Raw genomic sequence first — 23,959 nt, 5'->3', positions numbered from 1 at the left:
AAAAAGTGGTGTGGGCTCCAGTCGCCGTGCTGCTTAATAGTTTCCTTGCCGATTTGATGTTTGACTCCTTCATACCCTGTGCGGGTCCCACCGTGGAGAGACCATTATCAAGCTCGAGTGCCTTTCAAGTATTGTAGGCTTAGAGGAACCATGCTGCTTGGTATTATCCTTGCGAATCGAGGCATCACCTCTGGCTTTGATGTTTTCCTTGACAAGTCCCACAGCCGTGTGTGAGATAAGTCGTCGATCAGCACAATGAAGATGTTGACAAAGGGAAGCATCCAGACAAGGGACAAGATGGCATCAATAGAACTCAGTGGAGCTCGACCAATAAACATACCTAGAGGTTGTCTCACAGAACCTCCAGAAATACATGGTCTTGTCGAACAAGGCTCTCCTTGCTGACAACCAGAATCCTGTCGAGTATCTCTCCTTTCAACGATTTACACATGTTCGCGTATGTGAGATAGAATCCAACGGATTCCCCGTTAAAAAAATATTTTTGTGTCATGCTAAAACTGCTGATAGCATAGTCGATGATGCTGTCAATTGCTCGGTCGATCTCTTGGGGTCATGTTTCCAGAATCGAGAACTTTTCGGCGGCGGTACCTAGATAAACAACATTCGATCAGTTCCAAATTTCTTAGTGCATTTGAAAAAGACACATTTTTACTCTTCAGAGACTTCCGCGAAGTGGTGAAGTCGATGTTTCGTTATCCGAGAGATAATGTCCTCGACTGGGGCATAGTGTATGGTTTGGTTCAAACAAGCGCCAGCGAATGCTAGTAGCGGAAATTGAGCCTTCAAATTGCTTGCTGAGACGATTGTTTTGCTCGTCCCATTGGGAGGCGTGAATGTTGCCGCTGGAATATCACCGTATAGTGTGCGCTTTGGAGCTTGAGGCGGAGAGATAAGCGCCAGCGGACGCTAGGAGCGGAAAAACAAACCTTGAACACGCTTATTTTGACAACCCCCTCATCTCGCTTCACTTCTGAGTAGTATGTACATAGAATCGGCAGCGTTGCTTTTTGTCTACGTGAAATTCACTGCTTTGAACAGCGCACTAGCTCAGCGGAAACACCGCCACCGCGGGAGCTAGTCCCCTTTGGGATAACCGCTCATCTATCTCCACACCCCAAGGTTCTGTTCACCATCCTCCACATTTCTTAACTTTTATCATACAAAGAGAAGGAACTCTTTTATTTATTCCAGCTATGGCTTTTCATACCTTCTCTGCCCGCCCGCCTTACGAGTTCCAGGGTCGTCCACCAGACGCCCCCGGTCATGGCCGACAACTTACTGAGGACGAGAAATATGCCCTTATTCAGGTCTGCCATGATTTACCTCACTGGGGGACTTTCTCTCAGCAGCCAAAGAGTTTCTGGATGCAAGCATCCCGCGTTTTTCAATCTCAGGTCCACCGCAATTATGGCTGGCAAGCTTGTCGCCGCTGTATGGCCAAGTGGGAAGCGGAGAATCGCCCAGCATGCCTGGAACGGCCATCAATCCCTTCGCCAGCAGCTTCTGAGGCTGGTAACTGTGCCTCTTCTTCTTCCCAAGAACAAAATGAGAGCAACATGCAAGCGACCAACAATGAAGCAACCCAACCAGAAGCTGACGCCGAAGATCTCCCCGACCATTTGGGCCCAACTGTACGACGCCGCACCCAAAGGACTATCTCTGAAGTAATGGCCAAACGAAAGGAGTTCTGCAGGTCAGTTGCTGGGGCGATGAAGGATGTGGAACGAAAAATCCAATACATCAACGACGCCCTTGATGACGACAACCTCGATCACCGGCGTGCCATCGAACAGACTTTCAGTCTTCTTATGATGCAGATCGCCGGGTCAATGGAAAGGTTCGAAGACCGCTTGCCCAACTGAGGACCCGACCTCCTCTTTGAGTTACGCAACACCGGAAAACTATGGTGATTGCATTTGGTTTGCGCGTTTGATTTTGGGAGCATTAGCAATTGTGCACACTCCAGAGCTTTTAGATTAGTTCCCGATTTACATACCTGGAATGGGTCTTCTCTAGTGAAATATTTTTCCATATTTAACTACCCCCAATAAGGACCGTTGGAAAACCGTCTATCTTCCTAAATCATGATAAACAAAAAGGAATTTAGGCAACAATCATTCACAGGGCACGAGAGACCCCTTTGGCTCTCAATTGTAACTCACTTCTCAATCTCTATCTCCAAGCTCAGGGTGACTGGCCCTGATATGCTATTTCGAATCCCTGCATCCGTTCTTTACATCCTTCATGCCTGCAATTATTACATAATGCAGTCCTTCTTAGACTCAACGATAATCATAATTATGAATGTTAATACCAGGTTTGATACGATTTCTTTATAAGGGAAGCTTGAGCTAGACAATCCAGGTAGATAATTTTCTTTGTCGAGAGTTGTCTCCATGAAGGCGACCTCCCGTTTCACATCAGCCATTTCAAGCAGAGAGCCGTAATTAATGCATGCACATTACTGTCAGTCAAAAGAGGAGAAACTAAAAATTCAAAATGTTCAAAATGTAGAAATATTCCTGGCGATATAGGCCGTATCTGCTGTTTGCTAAAAGGCATTAGCACCAAGGGTAGGGTTTGGCGGTCACGTGCATCATACGAAGGCCAGAAGTTAAGAAGTACTCATGTTTTTGCAACCAAATCTCTACAATGAGTAACCCAGCATTGTATAGTGGCTTACTCCGCGAGTTTGGCCTTTACAATAGAGGCAATAGAAGAAGCGTTGAAGACCTGCTTCAAATTCATAGCTTGTAGTTTATGGCTTTCCACAACATAAGGGCAACTTCTATCAACGCTCTCAAAATCCTAACCTCCATGTACCTCTCCGATATTGCTTCATCCTTCTTCCATGGCTAATCTCACCTCTTCAAGCTCTTAGTCCCACTATTTCAAATTCTTAATCTCACACTTTCTACTCTCATACACCCATCCTACTTTCGTCCTTCTAGCATCAACCTTACTATCTCACTCTTCATCGACAACTTCACCATCACCAAGATGTCTTCTCCTGAAAAGAAACCTGCCAAACTGGCTAAGGCATCTCGGCTGAACATGAAGTGGGACGAGCATGACAATGCTATTGTAGGTGCTCTTCCCTGCGGTTGTCTAATATCTTGTCTTGAGAATCCTCCGATGTACTTATAAAAGCAGCATTGCGGGACTCATGATAACCTTTACTGACACAAAGATGATACCAGCTGCTCACTAAGCTCATCGAGACGCATAGCATCAAGGTAGATGCACAGTTGATCTCAGATGCGTGGCGTAAGTTTTATCTTGATTTCTGACACCTGATATTTTGCCGTGCTTTAACGTTCTTAACTAATGGTAAATTACATAGCTCAGGAGAGTGGAAGCCCCAGTGCGCGTGCAATCAGAGAGCAAATTGCCAGGATCAAGTCGATGAAGGCCAAGACCAAGGCTTCCGTCGTTCCTGATCACACGAGCGCAGGTGACACTGACTCGGCCCTTCCGGTCATCACCAAGCATCCTTGCAAGCGCAGTCTCGGCACAAGCGAGAGCAAACCATCGAAGAAACCTGCGCGGATGACCAAGAGCAAAGCAAGCGTTTTCCTGCACGAGGATTTGCAGAACAGTCTACTTGAAGACTCAACTCCAAGAAACGATCTCAGCTCGGACGCCGATCGATCCGCACGTGAAGATCCAGATAACGAGTCTGACCTCGCCTAGGCTACTGGGATAGCTGCTCCAACTAAGCATTGATATCGGTAAGAATGGGAGTGCTGCGGACTGTGTCTGAGATTTGAGAATGAAGCTATGGCAGGACTGAGCGGGGTAGCGGTTGGAAGGCTCTGTGTGAACGAGAGGCATATTTTCATGTGTTAAGGCTATGTATCTCTTGTTATGTATCCTCATATCAGGGGTTGAATCACAGAGTACCATTGATAGCCGATTGAATGAGCCTTCCCGGGTTTTGTAGTGTCTGGAATCAGCCATAGTACTTTCAGCGCTCTGTAATCACTCTAGACCCTTGTCTGGGCTGCTATACTTCTTCCCTCTTGTATTTGTTGTCAGGACGTAGAATCCAAGCTTTTCATTCGTGCAGGTGTCTATGATCTGCTATTTTCATGACTGGAACAGTTGGACGATGGGACTATAAGCAACGCCGTGGGCATTGGTTATCAAGGAGCCAATATCACCACTGTAGCGTTTACTCAAAGGATTCATCCCTTTGATATTGACCACCTGGATAGTCCGCTAGTGATGTAAAGCAATGGTATTTTCATTCAACACAATTTTAATAGCGAAGGCTGTTTCGCTTTTACTTTCTCTCGGCAGTTGAATCCAATCGATGACTGTCAGTCAAAACCAATCGTGTTCATCAGTCATAAACAAGTAACATGCATCAACTATAAAATCTGTCAAAGTCATAAAATAGTAAAATTCCTTTAATAGAAGACGTTGTGGTTTCATAAATGAATGGATCTGTTTAAGGCCATAGAGACCTTCAGTGGAATTGGGGATTCTTGTGCACGAGTGCTTGCCAACTGATCCATCGGTAGGTGCATTTGAATGGCCGAAATGTTCGAGCCTGGCTAGAGGATCTACAAATCACATACTGTCTATGGGCAATTTATGCGTTCATCTCGAATTGATCATGAAAGTCTGGCTGGGAATTAGGGAGTATATTCAATTCTCATAGAGGTGCTAGGATCCGGACCGGAGTTTCCGGTGCTCTCCAGCACCATAGCGGAGATTTCTGGGCGTGAGACCTTTTCTTCCCTAGTCTGCTGTGACTACTTAGAATTGTTCTACAGTGATGTGTTGAGTAAATTTATCTCAAGCTTTATGAAACCGCTTTGGAGTCACTAAAATATCCAAAACGTGAAAATTCTCGGAGTATTCTAGTCCATCCAAGCCCTTCCAAGAGAAATATTTCACCAAAGCCTCTATAAATTCTACAATATAAGAGAAAAACAAGTTTCAATTATTTCCTAACCGATAAATATAGAAACCTGCCTAATGCCCGCGGAACAAAATCAATACAATCATGGGTCTATGGTCTGCCATCGAGGGCCGTTACTTTCTAAATATAGGTGACCAGGAGATCCACAACAAAGACCCAGAAACAAACAAAAAGATGATTAAAAAACCAAAGATAATAGGCAGATGCCGCTGGCAGATTGCCGCGCGAGAGTGACGATATCATATCTACATGTATCAGCAGCTATCATATCCTCGTAACTCAGTATCCTTCTCTTCAATTTTTTGACTGCACTCATCACTCTCATCCTCAGGTATAGGAGACTGCAGAACAGTCTTTCTACTCCAGGAACGGGCAACAGAAGACGCTGTACATGCACCAGGCTTGGCTTTCATACCCTTTCCCGCGGGAACAAGACCGGTAGAGGCAGGGTTCTTCAGCCTACGGCGCTTATTGTTGGCGGTGGTGAAAGTGGACTTGAATGAGTGACCATTATCAGGGGACTTGGCTTTGGCGGAAGTGTGGAGCTCAGTAAAGGTGCTTGGGTTGGCGATGCTGGAATTGTCTTTTTTCTTGGCCTCACGAGCAGATGGAATCCCAGCTGCATCTCGGATTCGAACCAAGCGATGCTTTATCGCAGATACAGTGACTCCTGTGGAATTTTCAATACAGGAAACTGACGGGATATCAAGGCAGCTTACCTTCGCCCATCGCTTGAGCGACAGCTTCAAAATCGGGTATGCCAGTTGTGGCTAACGCCGTAATGAGCTGGTAGAAAAGTGAGCAAATGATTCTGATTGGGTCTAAAGTACAATAATTGAACAACTACCTTTGCGTCTGCCTCGCGGTCCCATTGAATAGGCATAGTGGTTGGTGCGTCTTAGGCACGATAAGTATGAAAGGTTGGAATGTTGGCATACAATTTTAACGGGTACTCATGCGAAGGCATAGAATGAGAGAGCCGTGGGGGGAAGGAAGGAAAGAAAGAAACCCCGTGGCGAAACCTGCTTTTATAGCTTAGCTGTGTGTAAACTTTCATTTCAATTATACCACAATTGAAAGCATCAGATAATTTAATGAAGGTGCCTAGCATTTTCTAGTTGATTTTCAGTGTGGAATGTTGTCTACCTTCTATGTAGTTGTCGACCCTCAACGTCTGTCACGTCGAGATCCAACTTCACCACTCGACACCCATTTCAAAGGTAGCTCTGATATGCAAACAATGACTAAGTGAAACAGAATGACCCCATTTCCTGGCTCTACGTGAGCCATCACGTGCTCTCTGATGGTCTCTGGCCAACGTATGGGGAATAGGTAACCGGCAAGAATTCATCATACAGGTGGCATATAGCTCGACTTACGCTGCTTTGTGTGCGCCGGTATTGTCTAGATCTAAAATCTCGTTGTCCTGGGGAATGTAATTGGCTTGACGTCTCAAAGTGAAAAGAAACACATAAAAGGATATGCCTTCTGGATTGGCATGGTATTCTAATGCCATTCCTTCATCTTTGATGAATTAAATATATTCCAAAGGCTGAGAAATTGATAGATAATTGAGGATGTTGGCACATTTGCGGGGATAGTGAGAAAAACGGTACTTAATAGCCGTGAGATTGTACGCAGTGCGGGACATGTTTATACCTACCCAAGCCAGTTATTTATCATGCAATCTAGGAAATAGATGATTCTTCTTTGTTAGGTTACATGTCGACTGGAAGCTTCCTTTGTATCGCTGAATGTGGAGACACCGAGTCCAAATTGATCCAATAAATCGACTCCTTAAAAACCCAAAAAATCCATGAAATGCTATTGTGGGGTATCGTCTTATAAAATGAAGCAGGAGCACCTGTGGCTAACAGGAGTGTATTATCAACGATGCGAACCGATGATCAAATATCAGCCATAACTGATTCAACAATTTTACGCTTGTACTGTGACAGAGCACGATCCTTCCTCTGCATTTGAGATCGAAGTTTCATAAATCGTTGCTTCCAGGTAGCATCAGAGGCGGCATGATCAACGTCATCATCCCCCATGTCAATGTTTGACAGATCGTCATTCTCAGAGATCTTCCTTAGAGCATCGGGAGGCGGAGCAGGCGGTTGGGGTGGTGGCCCAACAAAAGCAATCGCAGGATTGATGTTTCCAATAGCTGTATGGGTTGAGAAATTACCAGTGGGGTTGTGATCAAATGAGACACTGTATCGAGGCTCTTTTGGGCCCGAGGCCTGATCATCCGCATCCGGGGTCGGGTGTTCAATATGAACAACCATGGGTACCTGCCGAGGCGCCGAAAATCCAAAGTAGTGCCCCACACCGAGATTATAGGCCAGGAGGTAGGAATGTAGCTCAATTGGTAGTTTTGAATACTGGGCAGATGAATTGAATACCATCATGGCAGCCAGTGTGTGAGCCTCCTCGGAGCTTAGTGGCGTGGGTCTCATCACGCGCGCTACTAGCAGCTCACTTGAAAGAGCGCGGATGATTTCGTCGAACGGTATCTTTGGAGCGCTTGTTGTAGTCCTCTGATCCACAGTGGGACCAGGTTCACCGAGACCTCTGTGATCAGCATGGTAAGGGGCGTGGGGATGAGAATGGGGATGAGCTTGATGATGTGGCTGAGAATGAGCTTGAGGCTGAGGCTGATTGGGCATTTGGGGACTAGTCTGAGAAGGTATTTGGGAGTGAGCTGGAGGGTGAGTTTGGGGAAGTGCCGAGGAATGAGCTTGCGGATGAACTTGAGGTTCGGCATGGGATTCTGTATGCTGAGAAGTGACTCCCCCATTGACGCCATTGACTAGTAATGTTGGGGGCGTGGCAAGTCGTACAGGGGCGCCCATGTGCTGTGGAACTTGGAGTTGAAGCTTCCCTGGCCTGCCTTGGGTTGCAGGCGTTGATAATTGATTATAGGATGATGTTGGCGCGGTGCTTGGCGTGCCGTTTTGATCCACTACAAGTGGAGATGATTGAGAAACGGAAATCGGTGGTACTTGTGAGGACTCTCTGCTTGGCTGGAGTTGAAATGTATTGAAGGAACCAGATGACGGTTTATTGGGAGGTCTGCCTCGACTTTTGCCATTGGATGAGCTATTACTAGTTGGCCAGGCGGATGAGACTGCGGGGCCATGTTTGCGCTTGGCACGAGTTTTCTCTCCGGATGATGGCGTCACGGCAGAACGCGGCTCGGCCGACATGATAATATCTGGCTGGTGACCTCGTGGAAGAATTGCGGATTGGGGATAGCCTGCTGGTGATGTCTCTCGATCTGGAAGCCGCCAACGTAAATCCTGACCTTGTTGTTCCGATGTACCAGGTTGTGGAAATGAGGAATTTGCTGTCATCCACGGATCATCTTCAGGAAAGGCGCTGAAGGGTATAGCACTGTGTGGAAAAATGACGGAGTGGTTTTGAAAGCCACCTGGCGGTAGGCTTCCTACCGAAGTATCTAATGATGGTCTTTTGGTCGCTTTTTCCTCATCAAGCTCCCTTTCGTCGGCTCTTTTTCTGCCCCTCTTGGGCTTCCATTGAGGAACAAGAGCTCGAAGAGCAAGGTCCTCCTCTAATGGCACTCCATCACGGGATTCACTGACGAACGGACCAGAGGGCGGTAACTGGGTGTAGTATGCATGGGGATGCCCAAGACAATACTCGAAGAATGCATCGACATGCATAGCACGCATCCAGCGCTGTATTCTGTCAGTCACAAAACATGTAAAGGCGATAGTTTCAGCCTACCTTGAGTCGAACGGCATATTGCTGGACTTTCTGTGTACTCTGCTTTTTTTCCATTGACGGAGGTTCGACGCCAAGCTCAATTGCCAGCTGGATCCATGTTTTAAGCTCCTTGTTATCAAGTTTTCGAATCAATTCATATAACTTAAAGACGCTAAAGCTTTTGCCATCGCTGCGCGGAGGACAGCGAAATGTCTTTCGAAGCTCAGAGCTGTCAACGGAAGAGGGGACATTGGGATTGCAGTAGAAGATAAACAATACATATGCGTCATCAATATTGTCATCAGTGATATCGCGCGATGGTAGGACTCGGGACTCTGCTTGGTCGGTTGCATCTTTCATCGGCGCATGACGCAGGGCATCAAACACAGGTGGTGACATTGACGGCCCTGAGCGCACAGCTGATGCGGGGATAGCAGATCTCATTCCCCTCGGAGAAGACTGTACGCTTCTGGGGGTTCCCTTACGATGCAAAGAAGGCGATTTGTGGGCTTCCGCCTGGCTGCGCGCACTCCCTAATGATGAGGCACTGCGGAGTGACGATTCTAGCGTCTGCGGGTATCGCGCATATTGCTGAACAACCATCGGCGATGCACCGATTTCACTTCGGGTTGGACGGTCTGTTGAATCCATCATGACGGGGAAGGTAGTTTCCATCGAGTTGGAATGGGAGCCAGCCTTGAATTCCAAGGCCCCAACTCAAGTGCGGGCCAAACGACAGCAATAAGTGGAGGCCAGCGATTATGGGGTCTCCAGACGGGTCGCATCGATCGGATGTTCCTCGTGACCTAGGGCAAAGAATTCGAGAATATATGGCAAGCAGTAATCCCGTCCACAGAGCTGAGGGAAGCAATAACCTCCCACGAGGAAACCCCTCGAGGTGGCTGGAAGCGCTTTCAAGCTCAAGCTGAGTTCTATTTTGGGCGCATCTAGTGCATCTTGATTGGGTATAGCGCTGTTGCCTTAGGGCGGGGGTTGGTGCCTCACTTGGTCACATGCTGCACTAGCGTCTTTTGAATGGAGATGAAATTAACTCCGTGTTTACAAAATCGCGGTTCAAGTTGATTGTCCAAGCTCACAGGTGTCATGGTTGGTTTTATTTTTCCGTTTGGGGAACTTACAGTTTAATTGCACAATATACTCCCAGCTTCAAATGTTGGGAGTCAAATATTTCCCCCTGGATATGTCTCTGAATTGATGATCATGGGCATACCAGATGAGCTTTGTGAAGCCATGAACAAAGTATTAAGGGACGTAATGGCATAGGTACATGTATCACGCGGAAGCATGGACTGCTTGAAGCAGTTTCAAGTGCAAAAGTCCATATCACATGTCACGCTAATCTATATTGGGTATAGCGTCCTGGACCTGCTTATCGATAACGCCGATCGCTCCTGCGCATCGATTTGAAGATGGCGTTACAACCTCCTTCCTACTTCTCTCATCCCAGCATTCCTTTCGCCTTACCAAGCTGGTCGCGACCGCTCGGAACATGCAGGACTAACATTTCTTGATTCAGCCCTGCGTTAGCCCACCATGGCGCCCGCCCGCTCGTCTCGGCCCGTTCGTCACAATCGAACTCAGGTTTCGTCATATCATGAGGAGACCACTTCGGACGAGTGGGACCAGGAAGGGAATGCCCCTCGACGTGATCCACTTTCCTTGCGCCCGCGAAGCACCCCTAAAACACGCCGATCATATCGAGAGAAGTCCACCGATGAAAGTCTGGAGGCGTTATCGGATGATGACGTGTTGAACGACACAGCAACTGTCACTGGGCTTCCAGCTGCGGAACAATTTGCTGGCATTTCCCCAATTATTTCACATACTTCAAAGCCAACTCGACGTGCAGGATCCTCCCGGTCCACTGCAAATAAACGACCACGATCAAGGTTGAAGGCATCAGGGCAGCCACTGAAAAAGCGAACCAAAGCCCAACCAGAAGAATCGTTCTTCTTTGGCTCTGGCGTTATACCCCCCTGGCAAACGCTGCCATATCACATCCTGATTGAAATATTCCTCCTAGCTTTCTACCCCCTCGACGACCCCAAAAACCAGGCGGCAAAAAAAACGCCTGGCAAAACGCCGGAGACGAAGTCTGCCAACAATCTGCTAGGTATCGCTGCTCTGTGTCGTGGATTCTCGGAAGCAGCTCTTGCAGCTCTTTATTATCGGCCTCCGGTGTTTTCCGCATATGATGGGCATGGTCTCCTGAACCTCCTTTCGATGCCACCGGACTCCCAATACATAAACTACGCCGGGAAGATCAGAGAGCTTTACATCGATGCTGAGACAGTTCTTACTCTGAAAAGTGGCCCGACGCTCGGCTACTTCGATTTATTCCAATTGTTACGGAAAACCCCCCGACTTCACACCTTACGCATATACCATCCCGATGATGTTGTGTTGGGGCTACCGCGAGTGGCTCTTACCCAGGCAAAATGGAGCTACTCACAATCTCTTTTTTCGACACTTGAACAAAGTGGAGTCAAACTTCGCAGTTGGGAGTGGAACGGTCGCTTTCTTGACACGGCATCGTTACTTCCTCTCATGCTGGAAAAACATACAGGTGCTTCATTCCAAGGAGTCAAAGACATTCGGCTTGTTCATCTCCTTGATTATGATAGAGAGGACACTACTGGCAAGGAAATCGCTGTTGCCACCACTCTCAAGGCGTTACCAGACATAGAGCGTCTTGAGTTCCACGAGTGCAGCATTTTGACAGGTAGCATTTTAGAACAAATGCCACCCACGCTCCGCTCATTGACAATTTCCAACTGCGATCGACTGTTGGCCAGTAACGTCACCGAACTCCTCAAAGTTCACGGAGGACAGCTTCTTGATCTGACCCTTATGCACAATCGCCACATGAATCTGGAGTTTATGCCCCATCTTGGTATTTGCTGTTCACGACTGGAAAGATTCAAGGTAGATATTTCGATGTATGACGCTTCAAGCTACCATGACCTCGACCCCCATTTTAAACAGCTGATCTTTCGCAATCAACATCCAACCTGGCCTGAGACTATACAAGAGATTGAGCTGTATCAGCTTCGACACTGGAAGTTAGATGTGGCGGAAATGTTCTTCATGTCTCTTGTGGAGACTGCGCCCAAATTGAAAGATCTGCGGCGGGTAGACATCAGTGCCATTCTCGCCATTGAATGGCGGGATCGTGCTCAATTCCGAAAGAAATGGGAAGACCGTTTCAAGAAAGTATTCTTGCGGCGTAGCCCTCCGCCCGATCCAAGCTTTCGTTCTCTGCGAAAACGCCCATTGGCGCCTGTTCAATGTGCTCCGACTTCAGAAGCCTTAGCCCGTCCGAGCACTGTGGACAGTGAATCACGCACCCCCAAGCGGCACAGCAGCCGCATAGCACATCAAAAAGTTCCTGAAGATACCGACTTAGACGAGCTCACCTCATCTAACTCTCATACTGACAACCAACTTGTTGATCGGGATAATATCCAGGGAATGTGCGATCATTTCACGATCCGCATTGACAATCAACGACCTAACGAAAACCAATTCAACGAGAAAGATTTTCTCGATCCCGAAATTAGTGGCGATGAGGACTGGGACTCCGGCGCTGATTTTGAGTCCGAAGATGGCCATGCGTGGTAATATTGCTATGATATTCTTTTTTTACTTTCTGTTATTTTTAAGACTGATGTTTCCATATCTGGCGTATACGTTTAGTTAGGGAAGGTTTTAGGTAGAACGGGGTTGGTGTCTTTGCTCCCCTTATGGGATGATTGCAGATCTCGTCTTCTTATTCTATACATGAGTTATCCACTGAATAAGAATTGTGGCCAATGCAATGTAACACTATTTACCATTTGCACTCTCGTGACTTCCCCAGAGATAACTTATCTACTCGTGATATACTCGTGATATACTCGTGATATACTCGTGATATACTCGTGATCGCCTTGCCAAGCCCCAGGGCCCCACATGATCGTCTTAACGCACCTGGAACACATCGTCATTTCCTTCGTCTACGATGTTTTCGACATCTTTTGGGGCCTGAAATTTATTTTCTCAAAGAGCAGAATGCCGCAAGATGCGCCGGCAGACACGGCAGGTCCGTCGTCACCACCTCCCCGAATGCCGGAGGGATGGTAGGTTTGCTTTGACCCATGTGTCCTTCGCCCAAATACTGACGGTCCACGCGTCTAAGGCTCCCTCAATGGGAAGGAGTCCAGCGCAAATGGTATTATGTCCAAAGAGCGACCGGCAAATCACAATGGGAAATTCCGACCGAGCCTGTCGTTCTTACGCCGTCAACAACACCCACGTCCATCGGCACCGGCCCCTCACAAGCACCACCCTCGCGACCGTCAACAAACAGCCCCCGAATGACTGCTTTGACAAACACATTGGCGGAAAGAATTGAAGCTGCCGCAGCCAGTGCGAGGACCTCCGTAGGGAATCGCGCTCATTATGTCTGCACATCCATTGCAAGAGTGACACTGATGGTGGGTTAGAGCTCCCTAGATGCCCAGCTCAATGGACAGCCTGCGGCCACGTCTCTCGGATATCCAGGGAAGTCAGGATGGTATCAAGACCAGACTGGCCAGCACCTTGGTTATCCATACGGCCAAACTGCTCCATTAACCGAAAGTGGGTATAGTTCGGTATGTCAAGGTCTATTATACTGTGCCATTAGCGTTTTTTGACTGGGGACCTAGGGACTGCATCATCATGGAGCTTCCGGAAACATGAACATCGATTCACCATCATATTACCCTGGTAACCCGCTGGCCAATCACGTTGGCCAGCAGCCTTTCATGGGCAACTCTTGGGGTCACAATTCCAACCTCGTGGCCGGACAAGCCAGTGGGTACAACCTTCAGCAGCACCAAGATCCCTATCAAAATTTGGCCATAAGAGGCTCTCAACCATTACACCACATGGAAGCATACCCTTCCTCGGTAGCTATTCCCGAAGGCCAAATTTCAGATGTCAGAGCTGATCAAACCCCGCCTCAGCCTCAATGGCGGGTGGAGCAACAACCTATGCACCAAAACACTCCACATTACGCCGTCTCCACCAATCCTGGCTCCACCAATCCATCCAGACCATATATCGGCTCGTATCCAACACCGCAAACGAGCGGTTGGTCATCTGGGGAATTCACCTCACGATCGTCACTTTCTTCCGAACACTCGCATCCTGGAAGTGATCACAATTCGAATCGATCCGCACAACAGGCAAACCATTCGATGTCACGATCTCAATCTCATCATAGCCCGTTCCACCAGCAAGCCGCTCCTTCTCATATGCAGTACAGCGGTGCTAATCTGGCAGGCTCTCAATCTGGAACGGGGCTTAACTCAATGGTAGTCCCACCGGGACCAGAAGCTCAGGCTATCGGACATTTCTACCAAAATTCTCTGGCCCAGCTCGGTCCCCATCAATACTTGCCCCAGCAGCAGCCAAGTAACCCGGGAGGCAACATGCCCGGCGTTGGATATCCGCATCAATATATACAGACTACTGGTCAGTATAACGACTGGCCTGGTACGGATTCCCATCTATCAAGAATCTCGGCGTCGGATCCGCAATTCGTCAGTGGTCCATGGGGATCAACGCCATCAACATCAGGACCTCCACCCTCGACTCGATACGAATGAAATGATGCTGCATGAACTTTAGGGACTTGGCGGGTATGGATTCATGGCTCTGCGCCGTGTTGCATATCACACGTGGCTTTCGTACCTCAGTTCATACAGTTATTCTTTTTTTCCCTCTTCGGTTTTGAATAGATCAACCACTTGTTTTGAGGCTGCTAAGGCTGTCTTCTTTTTTGAACAGCTATTTAGTTAGAGACTTTTACTTTTGCCCTTTCCAGAATTCCACATTCCCAAGCAGGCATTGAGCGTTAATTTGCCAAAAAGCCAATTTTCTTCGTAATTGGTGTATTTTCTACAGTGATGGATGAATCCTTGTTGATATTTCCTGCGTTGGTCGTCTCAGGCTGATAGGAGGTGTATCAAGAAGCTGCTCCTGGATATAGGAGGCCCCGAAGGATTCGCCTTTGCAGGACTGCGAAACCTCGAATGACCACACGTGACCACAATATGGGTTTATGTAGTAACCTCCGACATCTTTCACGGCCCAAATTGAAACACCTTTTGCCAAAAAGCTTTTATTTCCCTACAATATACATGATCGTTTCGCTCCAACAAGAGAGAGAGAGAGCAGACTCTTATTTATTGCATGTCGATCAATCTGATTGTCCATGTGTATTCGCCCCAGAAATCATTGTGGTTCGGCTTTACCAACGCCGTGAGCCTGCTTTATCCCTTCACAAATATTGGAGTACTATTCATGCTCCATAAGGAATGCAAGGGGATATTATTGACCGCATGTTGACACGACGAGATTTAGACACGCACAATTATTTAGCAATCAGGATAGAGAATATGGAGACAGTGTAATGGTTTCTATCAAAAGAACTACTTACAAAGCCCCGTGTCGACTCTGACATTGCATACATGCAATTTGTCAGCTAAATGGTGAGAATTAAAAGAAATCAGCATTGTGACTCGCTTGGGCCATGGAAGATAACGCCTTCTCCATGGCCCCCTTGCCCTGTTCATTCTCCCTGAGATGTCACTGAAAATCGCCCAACGTAATCGCCATATGTGAATTGCAAATCCCATTTAATGGCCTATAAAGAAAAGGAAAGGCAGGAAATTAGACATCGTCAGAAAAGTGACATCTTTGTTTCAATTTCACTCACTCGCCGAGCAGAAGCATACTGTAGAGCCTACAGTTCATCCTGGACATTGGAACTGTCCTCGTTGGAGGGTTCGTTGTCTGGAGCGCCGTCATCTGACGATAATGGGAGGTTATTATCACTGATATCAGCCTCAGAATCAAGGTGACCACGGGTTTTGCTGCCATTGCTAGGCTTGGTGACCTTCGCAGATTCCTAGAGTAACTTTTCAGGTCGTAATAACGATGATAAAAAAAACCAAGTCTCACCTTGGCCCGAGTCATGAATGCCTCTACTTTCAGTGCGTGGGCCCTGCGCAGCCTGTTGAATGTATTTCCAGCGGAACGCACATTGGTGTACCCCATGATGGCCGCGAATTCATTCAAGTCGATCTGGAAGCATTTCGGTGTTAGCGATGAGTTTATTCAAAGCTTGAGCATGCAGCCTTTTGTAACAGTTACCTTTTTCGCCTCAGGATCAAATGATTTCAGTACGTTTGCAAGCAATTTGTTGTCAGCTGCCTCCGCATCGCGTGGGGTCCTGGGAGTGGAGCTAGGGGCTTTAGCCCGGGTAGCTTTCTTAGCTGGAGTTCTCGTAGGCGAAGACATATCAGTAGTTGAAGCTGGTGATATTTGGAGAGAGTATTGTTTGGGTGAAGAAGAGAGAAGGGGAGACTAAGGAAGGAAATTAAGTCGCGATGAGAAGAAAGAAAATCAGGTCAAGGGAAATGAAGGAGTGAGCATTTCGATTGAGAACATCATCACAAGCAAATCCGTTCAATCTAGCCTAGTGCAACTGCCTCGTTATAGAAAGCTTGCCATCACATGCTAAGAAAGCCCTTATGGTTAATGCTAGGTAAAGAGAGGTATTTTTCGATTCAGTCTTATTGTAAAAATACCATATTTACTTGAACCGAGACCGAAAGGGGCTCCTTGAAGCACAAAGATCCTAGTAAGCCTTGGCCGTCATCGAATAAAAGTATTAGAGATTTTTCCTGAGAGTGAGAAGTTTGAAGAAGCTTCACATACCATTGGGGGAGGGAAATAATCACGAGAGCACCCCCGGGATTATCGTCTTGGCCGGAGGATCATTGCTGGACTGATGATAGCTCTTCATCTTCTTCATCGTTCACCTCATCTCCGTCTTTGGAACCAGGCTTGTGTGGGTTTGGGGGGGGGATTTAGCTACACATAATGTGATAGGGCTGTGTTCGGATCATCTTACCTTCATGTTGACGCTACTGAGTTATTATTGAAGCATAATTCTTACGCAATCGTTGACAAGCGGTATTCACCGTGGCGTGCTTGACTTTCAAGATGCTGGCAGCTTTGCCAATATTAATATAGTGTTGAATGAAGTTACTAAGAGACATTGCGAAGAAAAGATGTTGGGGGCAACCCTCATAGGTATATACAAGGACATCCTTTCTACCGTCCTCCGTAACACATTCGAGGAACGCCGCAAGCCAATCCATATCCGAGACCGGTCCCTGAGAGGCTTTAAATATTGTGGTACGGGCCTTCCGTTGGAGGTTTTTTGGAGTCGCTGCTAGGAAATACATGATGGAGATGGGTCAAAGAAAAAGCCGTGTGGGCGGATGAGGGAGCCATTGGAGGGACGGGAGCAAAGAATTTATATTGTTGAAAATTACGACTGTATACCTAGGTACAGTCAACAAGCAGTTTTATGGATCACATGGTATCAATCTCCAGTTTTCAAAACGCAATTTTCCCGTTGATAGATCGCAACTCAAGTAAAATACATGGTTGCTCAATTGATTTTCCATTGCAGTCCAATTTAATACTAGGTTCATCTATTGTCGCACATTCACAAGGTGCAAGTGATTCTAGATTCTACTCATCAACTATCCAAACCAACACAGGACACGAATACATGACTTCAAGTTGCACTTCGAAACAAGGTACAATAGCCCATGAAACATTTCACTCAATTTGGTATGGCTCAACCTTGATGGGAATATCCGGCTCAGTCTTCGCCTGGACTGTCTGGACATCTTCTTCGATGACCCGTCCACTTGATCCAGTTTCAGACTGGCTCATAGCATTGGACTCACAAGAAGGGACTGGGGCATAGTCGAAATTGGGTAAACTGGTTGTAAGCTCTTGCATGGCGACATCCTGCGGCATACCAAGTTTGATCGAAATGTTTGATTCAGTTTTTACCTCAACTAATTCGACATCGTCTTCAATCTTGACTGGTGGGTTTCCAGCCTGATTCAAAGCAGTAGGCTCCCAGTTGGCAACTTGATTATAATTGAAATTCGGCAGACTGTTTGTAAGCTCCTGCATGGTGGAATCTTGCATCATTTCAAATGAAGGATAAAACCAAGGTGGATTTGATGGCATTGAGGGAAAGCCCGAGGGAAAACTCGATGGCATGCCAGGGTAAGTCATGCCGTGTTGTATTTCAGGCGACATAAAGTGGTTCATCTGGGGAATGTAATTCGTATCACTGGTTGGAACCCCTTGTGACCACGGATATAGTTCACCCATGTCAGGGAAAGATATTCTCTGGTTTCCTTCTTCACTTTTGACGGCGTTGATGTACTGGAACGAGCCACTGGTCTCCATACTTGGCCCAGGTGCAGGATTCGCCGATTGTTGCATCTCAAAAACCAGGGCCTTGGAATCTCCCTTTCCCCCCTTTTCGGCATTCCCAGTCTTCTTGGAGTTTCTCTTTCTGCCAGGCCGCTGGGCTCCGGTCGTGCCTTCCATTTGGTTGCGAAATCGGGAGAATCGCATGCGGGCAGCATGGCCATTAGATATTGCCTGCTCAGCAGCCACACGGTTCCAGTCAACCTGTTCAACATGTGAGAAATTCAATCGCAAACACCACTGGTGGCCAGGGGTCCTCTATAGAACTACTCACAATCTTCAAGTCAAGCTGCTTGAGCATAGCATATAGGAATTTAGGTGTTGGTCCTTCAATTTCCAACACCTTACCTCGTTGAACCATGGTGTGTGCCAAGTGTGGCTTCAAATGTTCTAAGGTTGGATAGGTAGGAGTACCAGCAAGGGAACTTATGGAACTTAGAGTATGTTCACACTGGTTAACACCAGCCGATTATATATTCAGCAACCTTGGGAATAGATGCACGGTTAGAACAAGCTCAATGGACTTCTCGGCATTAGTGTATGAATTTGAACAATGAAACGCCTGCGCAGGCAGGCTGGCCATGAAAGTCAAAGATTTTGTTGAAAATCCACCTTGATAAGTCGATGCTATATGTAGAGCTTGTTAGCCCGTCGAAAGAATGGGCGATGCGGTGCTACGCTTCATGTGTGCGTGGCATGTCAAAGAGGCAATTTCTCATTGCTAGGGACTGCCTGCTCTAACCCCCTCCATTCTGCTATAAATTAGTAGACTCCTGATAGCTTGCAAAGTGCAACATATCTTTTGAATAAAAACAACACTATAGAGGTAAAATTCAGACGCTTTTGGTGGAAACAAGCTGCACATAGATGCGCGTGGCCTTCCGTGCCCTATTTACGGCAACAATCAGAAGCTAATCCTGGCCAAGAAGCTTTTAAGTGGTACAAACAGGCTGAGAAGCTACAAACGGCAATTGCTCAAGACATGAAAGCTGGATAACGGTTCCCAGAAGCTGCATAGCTTTGATGGACTCTATTTGATAGATCATGCTGTTTGGCTGGCTGCTATACTAATCTATCAATGCAGGAGATTTTAATTTTTTTTTTTTCTCCTTTTTTGCAAAGTCCAAAGCTTTGGAGAATATATTTATGCACCATACAATAAATAATATACTAACAGTCTCAGCGCAACACAATACTGTATCACCTGAGACAAAAAGTTGGAATAACTAGGTTAATTAACTAACTGGTCAACATACCGATGACTAATCTGCCCCGCACCTGCCCAATCAGACAGATTCAAGCGAACCAACCAATTTCTACCTCAGGTAACTTTCATTGTTCACTGAGAAGCTGTGGTGCTTCTGGATTGCTCCATAGGAAAACCTATGTCTTTAGTCGCAATAGGTGCATATTATGTTGATACCATTCTCAGGTGCGTCTTGTCCTTCCTTTCACGTGTGCAGTGGCCAAAAAAAACACCCATCATTGATCCACTTTCAGCACCTCGCATTATCCGGGAGAAGATGAGAAGCTTCGTGCATCAAATATTACCCATCGGCGAGGTGGAAACTGCCCAAATAGCCTGGAGGTCTTGCAGCAATTGACAGCCACATCCCGGCAAGAGCTTTCATTGAATCTTGTTACAGTCCTACCAGCCAAATCATCGGTAGCCTCGCAACAACTTATATCAGCACTTGAGCCTCGTGTTCAGCTCCGTCATAGTATTTATCGAGAGCAATTCCAAGAGCCGGCATCATGCTACATTATCAAAAGTCAATCAACGGGCAGCAGGACTATCGTAAACTACAATGAACTTCCCGACATGACAGTCGAAGAGTTTATGCGAATCACTACTGAACTGGGTCCTCGGGCAACTTGGTTTCATTTTGAGGTACGCATCTTTGATAATGATAGTAAAGCTTTTCCTCACGTACTTTTAGGGTCGTATACCTGCAGTCACTTCCGGCTGTATTCAACATCTCCGAAAGCAATTCCCCTCTGCTCGCGTCAGTGTCGAGCTGGAGAAGCCCGGCCGGGAAGGCCTTCAAGAACTTGCGGGATTAGCTGATGTGGTCTTTTACTCGAAGACATGGGCACAGGTCGGTCAAGTTTCATGAAGCCTACAATAGCAAATAGCTAATGTGTTGCATAGAGCCTTGGATATACCTCTGCGGAGGATTGTTTGCGACACCAGTCAAGCAAGACACAAAATGCGTGAGACTAGCGATTGAACCATCCGAAGCTCACATAAGTTGAACTAATGGATTGTTACTACAGATCCTTGCTTTGTTGTACCTGGGGCCAAGATGGAGCCGACGCCTTTGAGCTTGGAACAGGCGAAATCATCCATGTGGACGCCTATACCTCGGCGAACTTCGAAGTGGTGGAGTAAGTCTATGCATAATCACCTTGTACGCATCCTATGAACTAACTACCAACAGTCCGATTGGAGCTGGAGACACATTCAATGCAGGCATGTTGTATGCATTAAATTGCAAAGATAGAGAATGGGATCTATCTACGAAGGTGGGGTTTGCAAATCGAATTGCTGGCATGAAGGTGGCGCAGGAAGGGTTTTCAGGACTGGGTCAAATTTTAGAGCTTCACGCTTAAGAACTTGAACGATACAGAACATAAATGAAATTTGGAGCCAATGCATCCATATTTTCCCCTCGTGGAAATGGCAGAAAGACCGAGAGGATGAAGATCGCCAAGATAATGTATCTACACGTGACCCAGAAATTATTTGGCGGTGTGCAACAAAAATTATTCTGCCACCAACTTTTCTCCGAAGCTTTCAGCGTTCGATTTATTTCAGTTGCACCCAACAAGTCACAATCACCATGGCAGCAGTTTATAAGGCAGTTAACAAGAAAAAGGCTCGGCAATCCATTGAGGATGACTCCGATAACGAGATGGAGGCTGGATTGCAGGAGCTTTTGAATGATGCCGACGATACCACCGATAGTGAAGAGGAAGATGAACAGCAAGAGGAGGATCGCATCACCGCAGCCAAGAAGATGCTTGCCCAAGGCTTCATGCCCAAGACCCGAGTTCTCATTCTGACATCTCGCGGTGTCACACATCGGTAAGAATCGGACTGAACCTCATATAAACCAAAATCATGACTGACCAGCGCAATTTTGCTGCTCCTGCAGTCACCGACACTTGATGACTGATCTCTGCGCACTCCTCCCTCACACTCACAAAGAAACCAAGCTCGACACCAAGAAGAAGACTGCCGGTTACAACCTTTTGCTCAACTCGCTTGCCGATCTCCACTCGTGCAACATGATCTTCTTCCTCGAGGCCCGCAAGAACGGCCAGGATCTCTACCTCTGGCTTGCGCGCCCTCCTAACGGCCCCACTATCAAGTTCCACCTTAACAACTTGCACACTATGGCCGAGCTCGGCGCAGGATTCGCGGGCAACTGCCTTAAGGGTGGCAGAGGAGTTGTAGTCTTCGATCGATCATTCGACGAGCAAGGCCCCGATATGGGCGTCGCGGGCACTGAGTACCGCGCGCTGGTTCGTGAGATGCTGCGTGGTGTCTTCTGTGTTCCCAAGCGTGGCGTCAAGGGAATGAAGCCCTTTGTCGACCGCGTCATCGGTATCTTTGGTGTTGACGGCAAGATCTGGATCCGTGTCTACGAGATCCGCGAGTCTGAGGGTACTGACAAGAAGGACGGTGAGCCGACTGCTAAGCCTATCCCCAAGGGTGGAGATGGCATGCCCGAGGTTTCCTTGGTTGAGATCGGTCCTCGATTCGTCTTGACCCCCATTGTCATTTTGGAGGGCAGCTTCGGTGGCCCCGTCATCTACGAGAATAAGGAGTATGTCAGCCCCAACCAGGTCCGTCGTGAGATTCGCATGGGCAAGGCCGGTCGTTACACCGCGCGCCGGGACGTACAAACCGATCGCGTAGCTAAGCGGACGGATCTCGGTCTTACCGACAACTCGTCGCAGAAGCCGCATGCTCTGGATTCCAGAAAGCTTTTCAAATAAGGGTCAGGGTGAGGTTTGAGCGTTCAATCATTTGATCCACTCTAGATGTTTTTTTCGACTACATGTATATTTGATGGCGACGATATCATGGTCTGCTATGGCGTCAAGGCAAAGTCTTGTACTGGTTAATTTTCATTCAAAAAGTATCTTGCATGTTTTACAGAGGTTTAAAAATCATATATGAAATTAAATCGTAGATGTCTTCGTGGTTGAAACATGTTTATTGCGGATTGGGCTAGAATGGTCTAGTATGAACCCATGACCGCCACATTCTTATCAAAGACGCACGATTCCTCATATTGTGGAGCTGCAAGTGGACCCGTGTTCTGGCAGCCCATTTGGAGTAAACAATTCACCACACCAGGAATTGCCTTATTCCATCGTTACGTAGACTCGTCAACCAAAGAAGTAATAAACTAATATACTGACTTTGCAGGAAAAGGCTTCGCACAAACCCATATAAGCCACAATGACGCCCAACCAAGATCATTGCACCACCGATCGCGGAGCAAGTGAATTCAAGAAGAGTAGGTCCGGTGGAAAAGAAATCAATTTCGTAAGGGGAAACCACGCAGAAAAAAAAAAAAAAAAAAACCAAACAAGCGACGGGGTAGGAAAGAAAATAAAACAAAGGTCCGACTATTGGGAGATATGTCCGGGTTACGATCCCCATCTTCCCCATGTGCTCTCTACCAGATCCTGCCTGTGTATCGTCCTCCGTGTTTCAAATTACAGACCCCATCACGGATCAAGCAAATCCAATATCACATTGTAAAAGAGTCGTTGCGGTCGGGAGCGTTCTCACGGATCGTTTAGCAGCAGCCCTGCTTCTGCTCTTGGTCCTGCTGAGTGACCTCGATCACGGGGCGGCCACCAGGGAGCCCGGCCGAGGATCCCTCACCGGAGTCGAGGGCCTTGCTGGACACAATGCGGTAGATTTCTAGATAGAAGCAGGTTAATTATGCAGGTGGGGGGTATTTGGCGCTGAGGTGGGGGTGTACCTGTGAGGATGTTCTGGAAGGCGAGCTCGACGTTGCTGGCATCAAGGGCGGAGGTTTCGATGAAAGAAAGGTTGTTCTCGCCTATAGGTGGTCAGTATTATACGGAACTCTCTTATCGTAGGTGCCTGAAGATAGGCAGCGGTGGACGCACTGGCAAATTGCTTGGCCTCCTCGGTGGGGACCGCACGCAGGTGCCTCAAATCACTCTTGTTACCGACAAGCATAATCACGATATTGGAGTCAGCATGGTCGCGAAGCTCCTTCAACCACCGAGTGACATTGTCGTAGGTTTGGTGCTTGCTGATATCGTAAACGAGGAGGGCACCGACAGCGCCTCGGTAGTAGGCAGAGGTGATGGCACGGTAGCGCTCCTGACCGGCAGTATCCCAGATCTGTGCCTTAATGGTCTTTGAGTCCACCTGGATCGAACGAGTCGCAAACTCCACACCGATCGTTGACTTGGAGTCCAAGTTGAACTCGTTGCGGGTGAATCGACTCAACAGGTTGGATTTACCGACACCGGAATCTCCAATCAACACCACTATACACTCCCGTCAGTTAAGATCCTGTGGTGGTAGACCGGTGCTGGGCACGAGGTGGGAGAGGTTGCGCAGCATTGCTCGGTAGGCAGCTGCACGAGGCGACGTTACCTTTGAAGAGAAACTGGGGCCACGGTCAGCGACAGAAACAATAACAGAGGGACAAAAGTACTTACATCATATTCGTCGTTGGCCATTTTGAGGGTTAAAGAAGGAACAGGAGAAAAGGGGGTGTGAAATACAGAAGAGAAAAAAAGCGGGAAGATGTAGTAAGTGAAGGCCGATAGGGAGAGAGTTGATGTCTCTAGGTGGAGTGTCTCCTTAACGTTCAGGTCACGTGGGTGTTGTTTTTGCCGCTCGGCAACTTCAAAAAG

The 23,959-nt window shown here is 47.4% G+C and overlaps 11 protein-coding genes across 11 annotated transcripts; 5 read left to right on the top strand and 6 right to left on the bottom strand.

Moving 5' to 3' along the window:
* Window positions 1-1,214: 1,214 nt before the first annotated feature.
* Window positions 1,215-1,883, top strand: N7484_006514 (uncharacterized protein; the record flags this gene model as incomplete). The annotated part of the gene is made up of 1 exon (XM_057116932.1): window positions 1,215-1,883. One exon carries the CDS (start codon window positions 1,215-1,217, stop codon window positions 1,881-1,883), a length of 669 nt encoding a protein of 222 aa, XP_056972815.1.
* Window positions 1,884-3,021: 1,138 nt separating this feature from the next.
* N7484_006513 (uncharacterized protein) lies at window positions 3,022-3,714 on the top strand (the record flags this gene model as incomplete). Its single annotated transcript, XM_057116931.1, has 3 exons — window positions 3,022-3,105; window positions 3,222-3,288; window positions 3,365-3,714. The coding sequence occupies 3 exons, from the start codon at window positions 3,022-3,024 to the stop codon at window positions 3,712-3,714; spliced, it is 501 nt and encodes a 166-aa protein (XP_056972814.1).
* Window positions 3,715-5,205: 1,491 nt separating this feature from the next.
* Window positions 5,206-5,834, bottom strand: N7484_006512 (uncharacterized protein; the record flags this gene model as incomplete). The annotated part of the gene is made up of 3 exons (XM_057116930.1): window positions 5,206-5,621; window positions 5,671-5,737; window positions 5,799-5,834. 3 exons carry the CDS (start codon window positions 5,832-5,834, stop codon window positions 5,206-5,208), a joined length of 519 nt encoding a protein of 172 aa, XP_056972813.1.
* A 1,024-nt stretch (window positions 5,835-6,858) lies between these two features.
* Window positions 6,859-9,358, bottom strand: abp2 (putative ARS binding protein Abp2; the record flags this gene model as incomplete). Its single annotated transcript, XM_057116929.1, has 2 exons — window positions 6,859-8,655; window positions 8,705-9,358. The coding sequence occupies 2 exons, from the start codon at window positions 9,356-9,358 to the stop codon at window positions 6,859-6,861; spliced, it is 2,451 nt and encodes an 816-aa protein (XP_056972812.1).
* Window positions 9,359-10,237: 879 nt separating this feature from the next.
* Window positions 10,238-12,325, top strand: N7484_006510 (uncharacterized protein; the record flags this gene model as incomplete). The annotated part of the gene is made up of 1 exon (XM_057116928.1): window positions 10,238-12,325. The coding sequence occupies one exon, from the start codon at window positions 10,238-10,240 to the stop codon at window positions 12,323-12,325; it is 2,088 nt and encodes a 695-aa protein (XP_056972811.1).
* Window positions 12,326-12,754: 429 nt separating this feature from the next.
* On the top strand, window positions 12,755-14,337 carry N7484_006509 (WW domain-containing protein; the record flags this gene model as incomplete). Its single annotated transcript, XM_057116927.1, has 4 exons — window positions 12,755-12,822; window positions 12,882-13,125; window positions 13,189-13,338; window positions 13,393-14,337. 4 exons carry the CDS (start codon window positions 12,755-12,757, stop codon window positions 14,335-14,337), a joined length of 1,407 nt encoding a protein of 468 aa, XP_056972810.1.
* A 1,139-nt stretch (window positions 14,338-15,476) lies between these two features.
* On the bottom strand, window positions 15,477-16,033 carry N7484_006508 (uncharacterized protein; the record flags this gene model as incomplete). The annotated part of the gene is made up of 3 exons (XM_057116926.1): window positions 15,477-15,641; window positions 15,695-15,817; window positions 15,887-16,033. The coding sequence occupies 3 exons, from the start codon at window positions 16,031-16,033 to the stop codon at window positions 15,477-15,479; spliced, it is 435 nt and encodes a 144-aa protein (XP_056972809.1).
* Window positions 16,034-16,512: 479 nt separating this feature from the next.
* Window positions 16,513-16,986, bottom strand: N7484_006507 (uncharacterized protein; the record flags this gene model as incomplete). Its single annotated transcript, XM_057116925.1, has 2 exons — window positions 16,513-16,581; window positions 16,720-16,986. The coding sequence occupies 2 exons, from the start codon at window positions 16,984-16,986 to the stop codon at window positions 16,513-16,515; spliced, it is 336 nt and encodes a 111-aa protein (XP_056972808.1).
* Window positions 16,987-17,368: 382 nt separating this feature from the next.
* N7484_006506 (uncharacterized protein) lies at window positions 17,369-18,401 on the bottom strand (the record flags this gene model as incomplete). Its single annotated transcript, XM_057116924.1, has 2 exons — window positions 17,369-18,244; window positions 18,315-18,401. The coding sequence occupies 2 exons, from the start codon at window positions 18,399-18,401 to the stop codon at window positions 17,369-17,371; spliced, it is 963 nt and encodes a 320-aa protein (XP_056972807.1).
* A 2,482-nt stretch (window positions 18,402-20,883) lies between these two features.
* N7484_006505 (ribosome biogenesis protein BRX1) lies at window positions 20,884-22,045 on the top strand (the record flags this gene model as incomplete). The annotated part of the gene is made up of 2 exons (XM_057116923.1): window positions 20,884-21,128; window positions 21,199-22,045. The coding sequence occupies 2 exons, from the start codon at window positions 20,884-20,886 to the stop codon at window positions 22,043-22,045; spliced, it is 1,092 nt and encodes a 363-aa protein (XP_056972806.1).
* Window positions 22,046-22,857: 812 nt separating this feature from the next.
* Window positions 22,858-23,782, bottom strand: N7484_006504 (Rab family GTPase; the record flags this gene model as incomplete). The annotated part of the gene is made up of 5 exons (XM_057116922.1): window positions 22,858-22,985; window positions 23,047-23,127; window positions 23,198-23,587; window positions 23,697-23,709; window positions 23,762-23,782. The coding sequence occupies 5 exons, from the start codon at window positions 23,780-23,782 to the stop codon at window positions 22,858-22,860; spliced, it is 633 nt and encodes a 210-aa protein (XP_056972805.1).
* Window positions 23,783-23,959: the final 177 nt, after the last annotated feature.

Source organism: Penicillium longicatenatum, assembly GCF_028827895.1.
Source record: "Penicillium longicatenatum strain IBT 33135 chromosome Unknown contig_3_segment0_segment0, whole genome shotgun sequence".
Taxonomy (NCBI): Eukaryota; Fungi; Ascomycota; class Eurotiomycetes; order Eurotiales; family Aspergillaceae; genus Penicillium; species Penicillium longicatenatum.
This window is presented reverse-complemented; position numbering and strand designations above follow the sequence as displayed.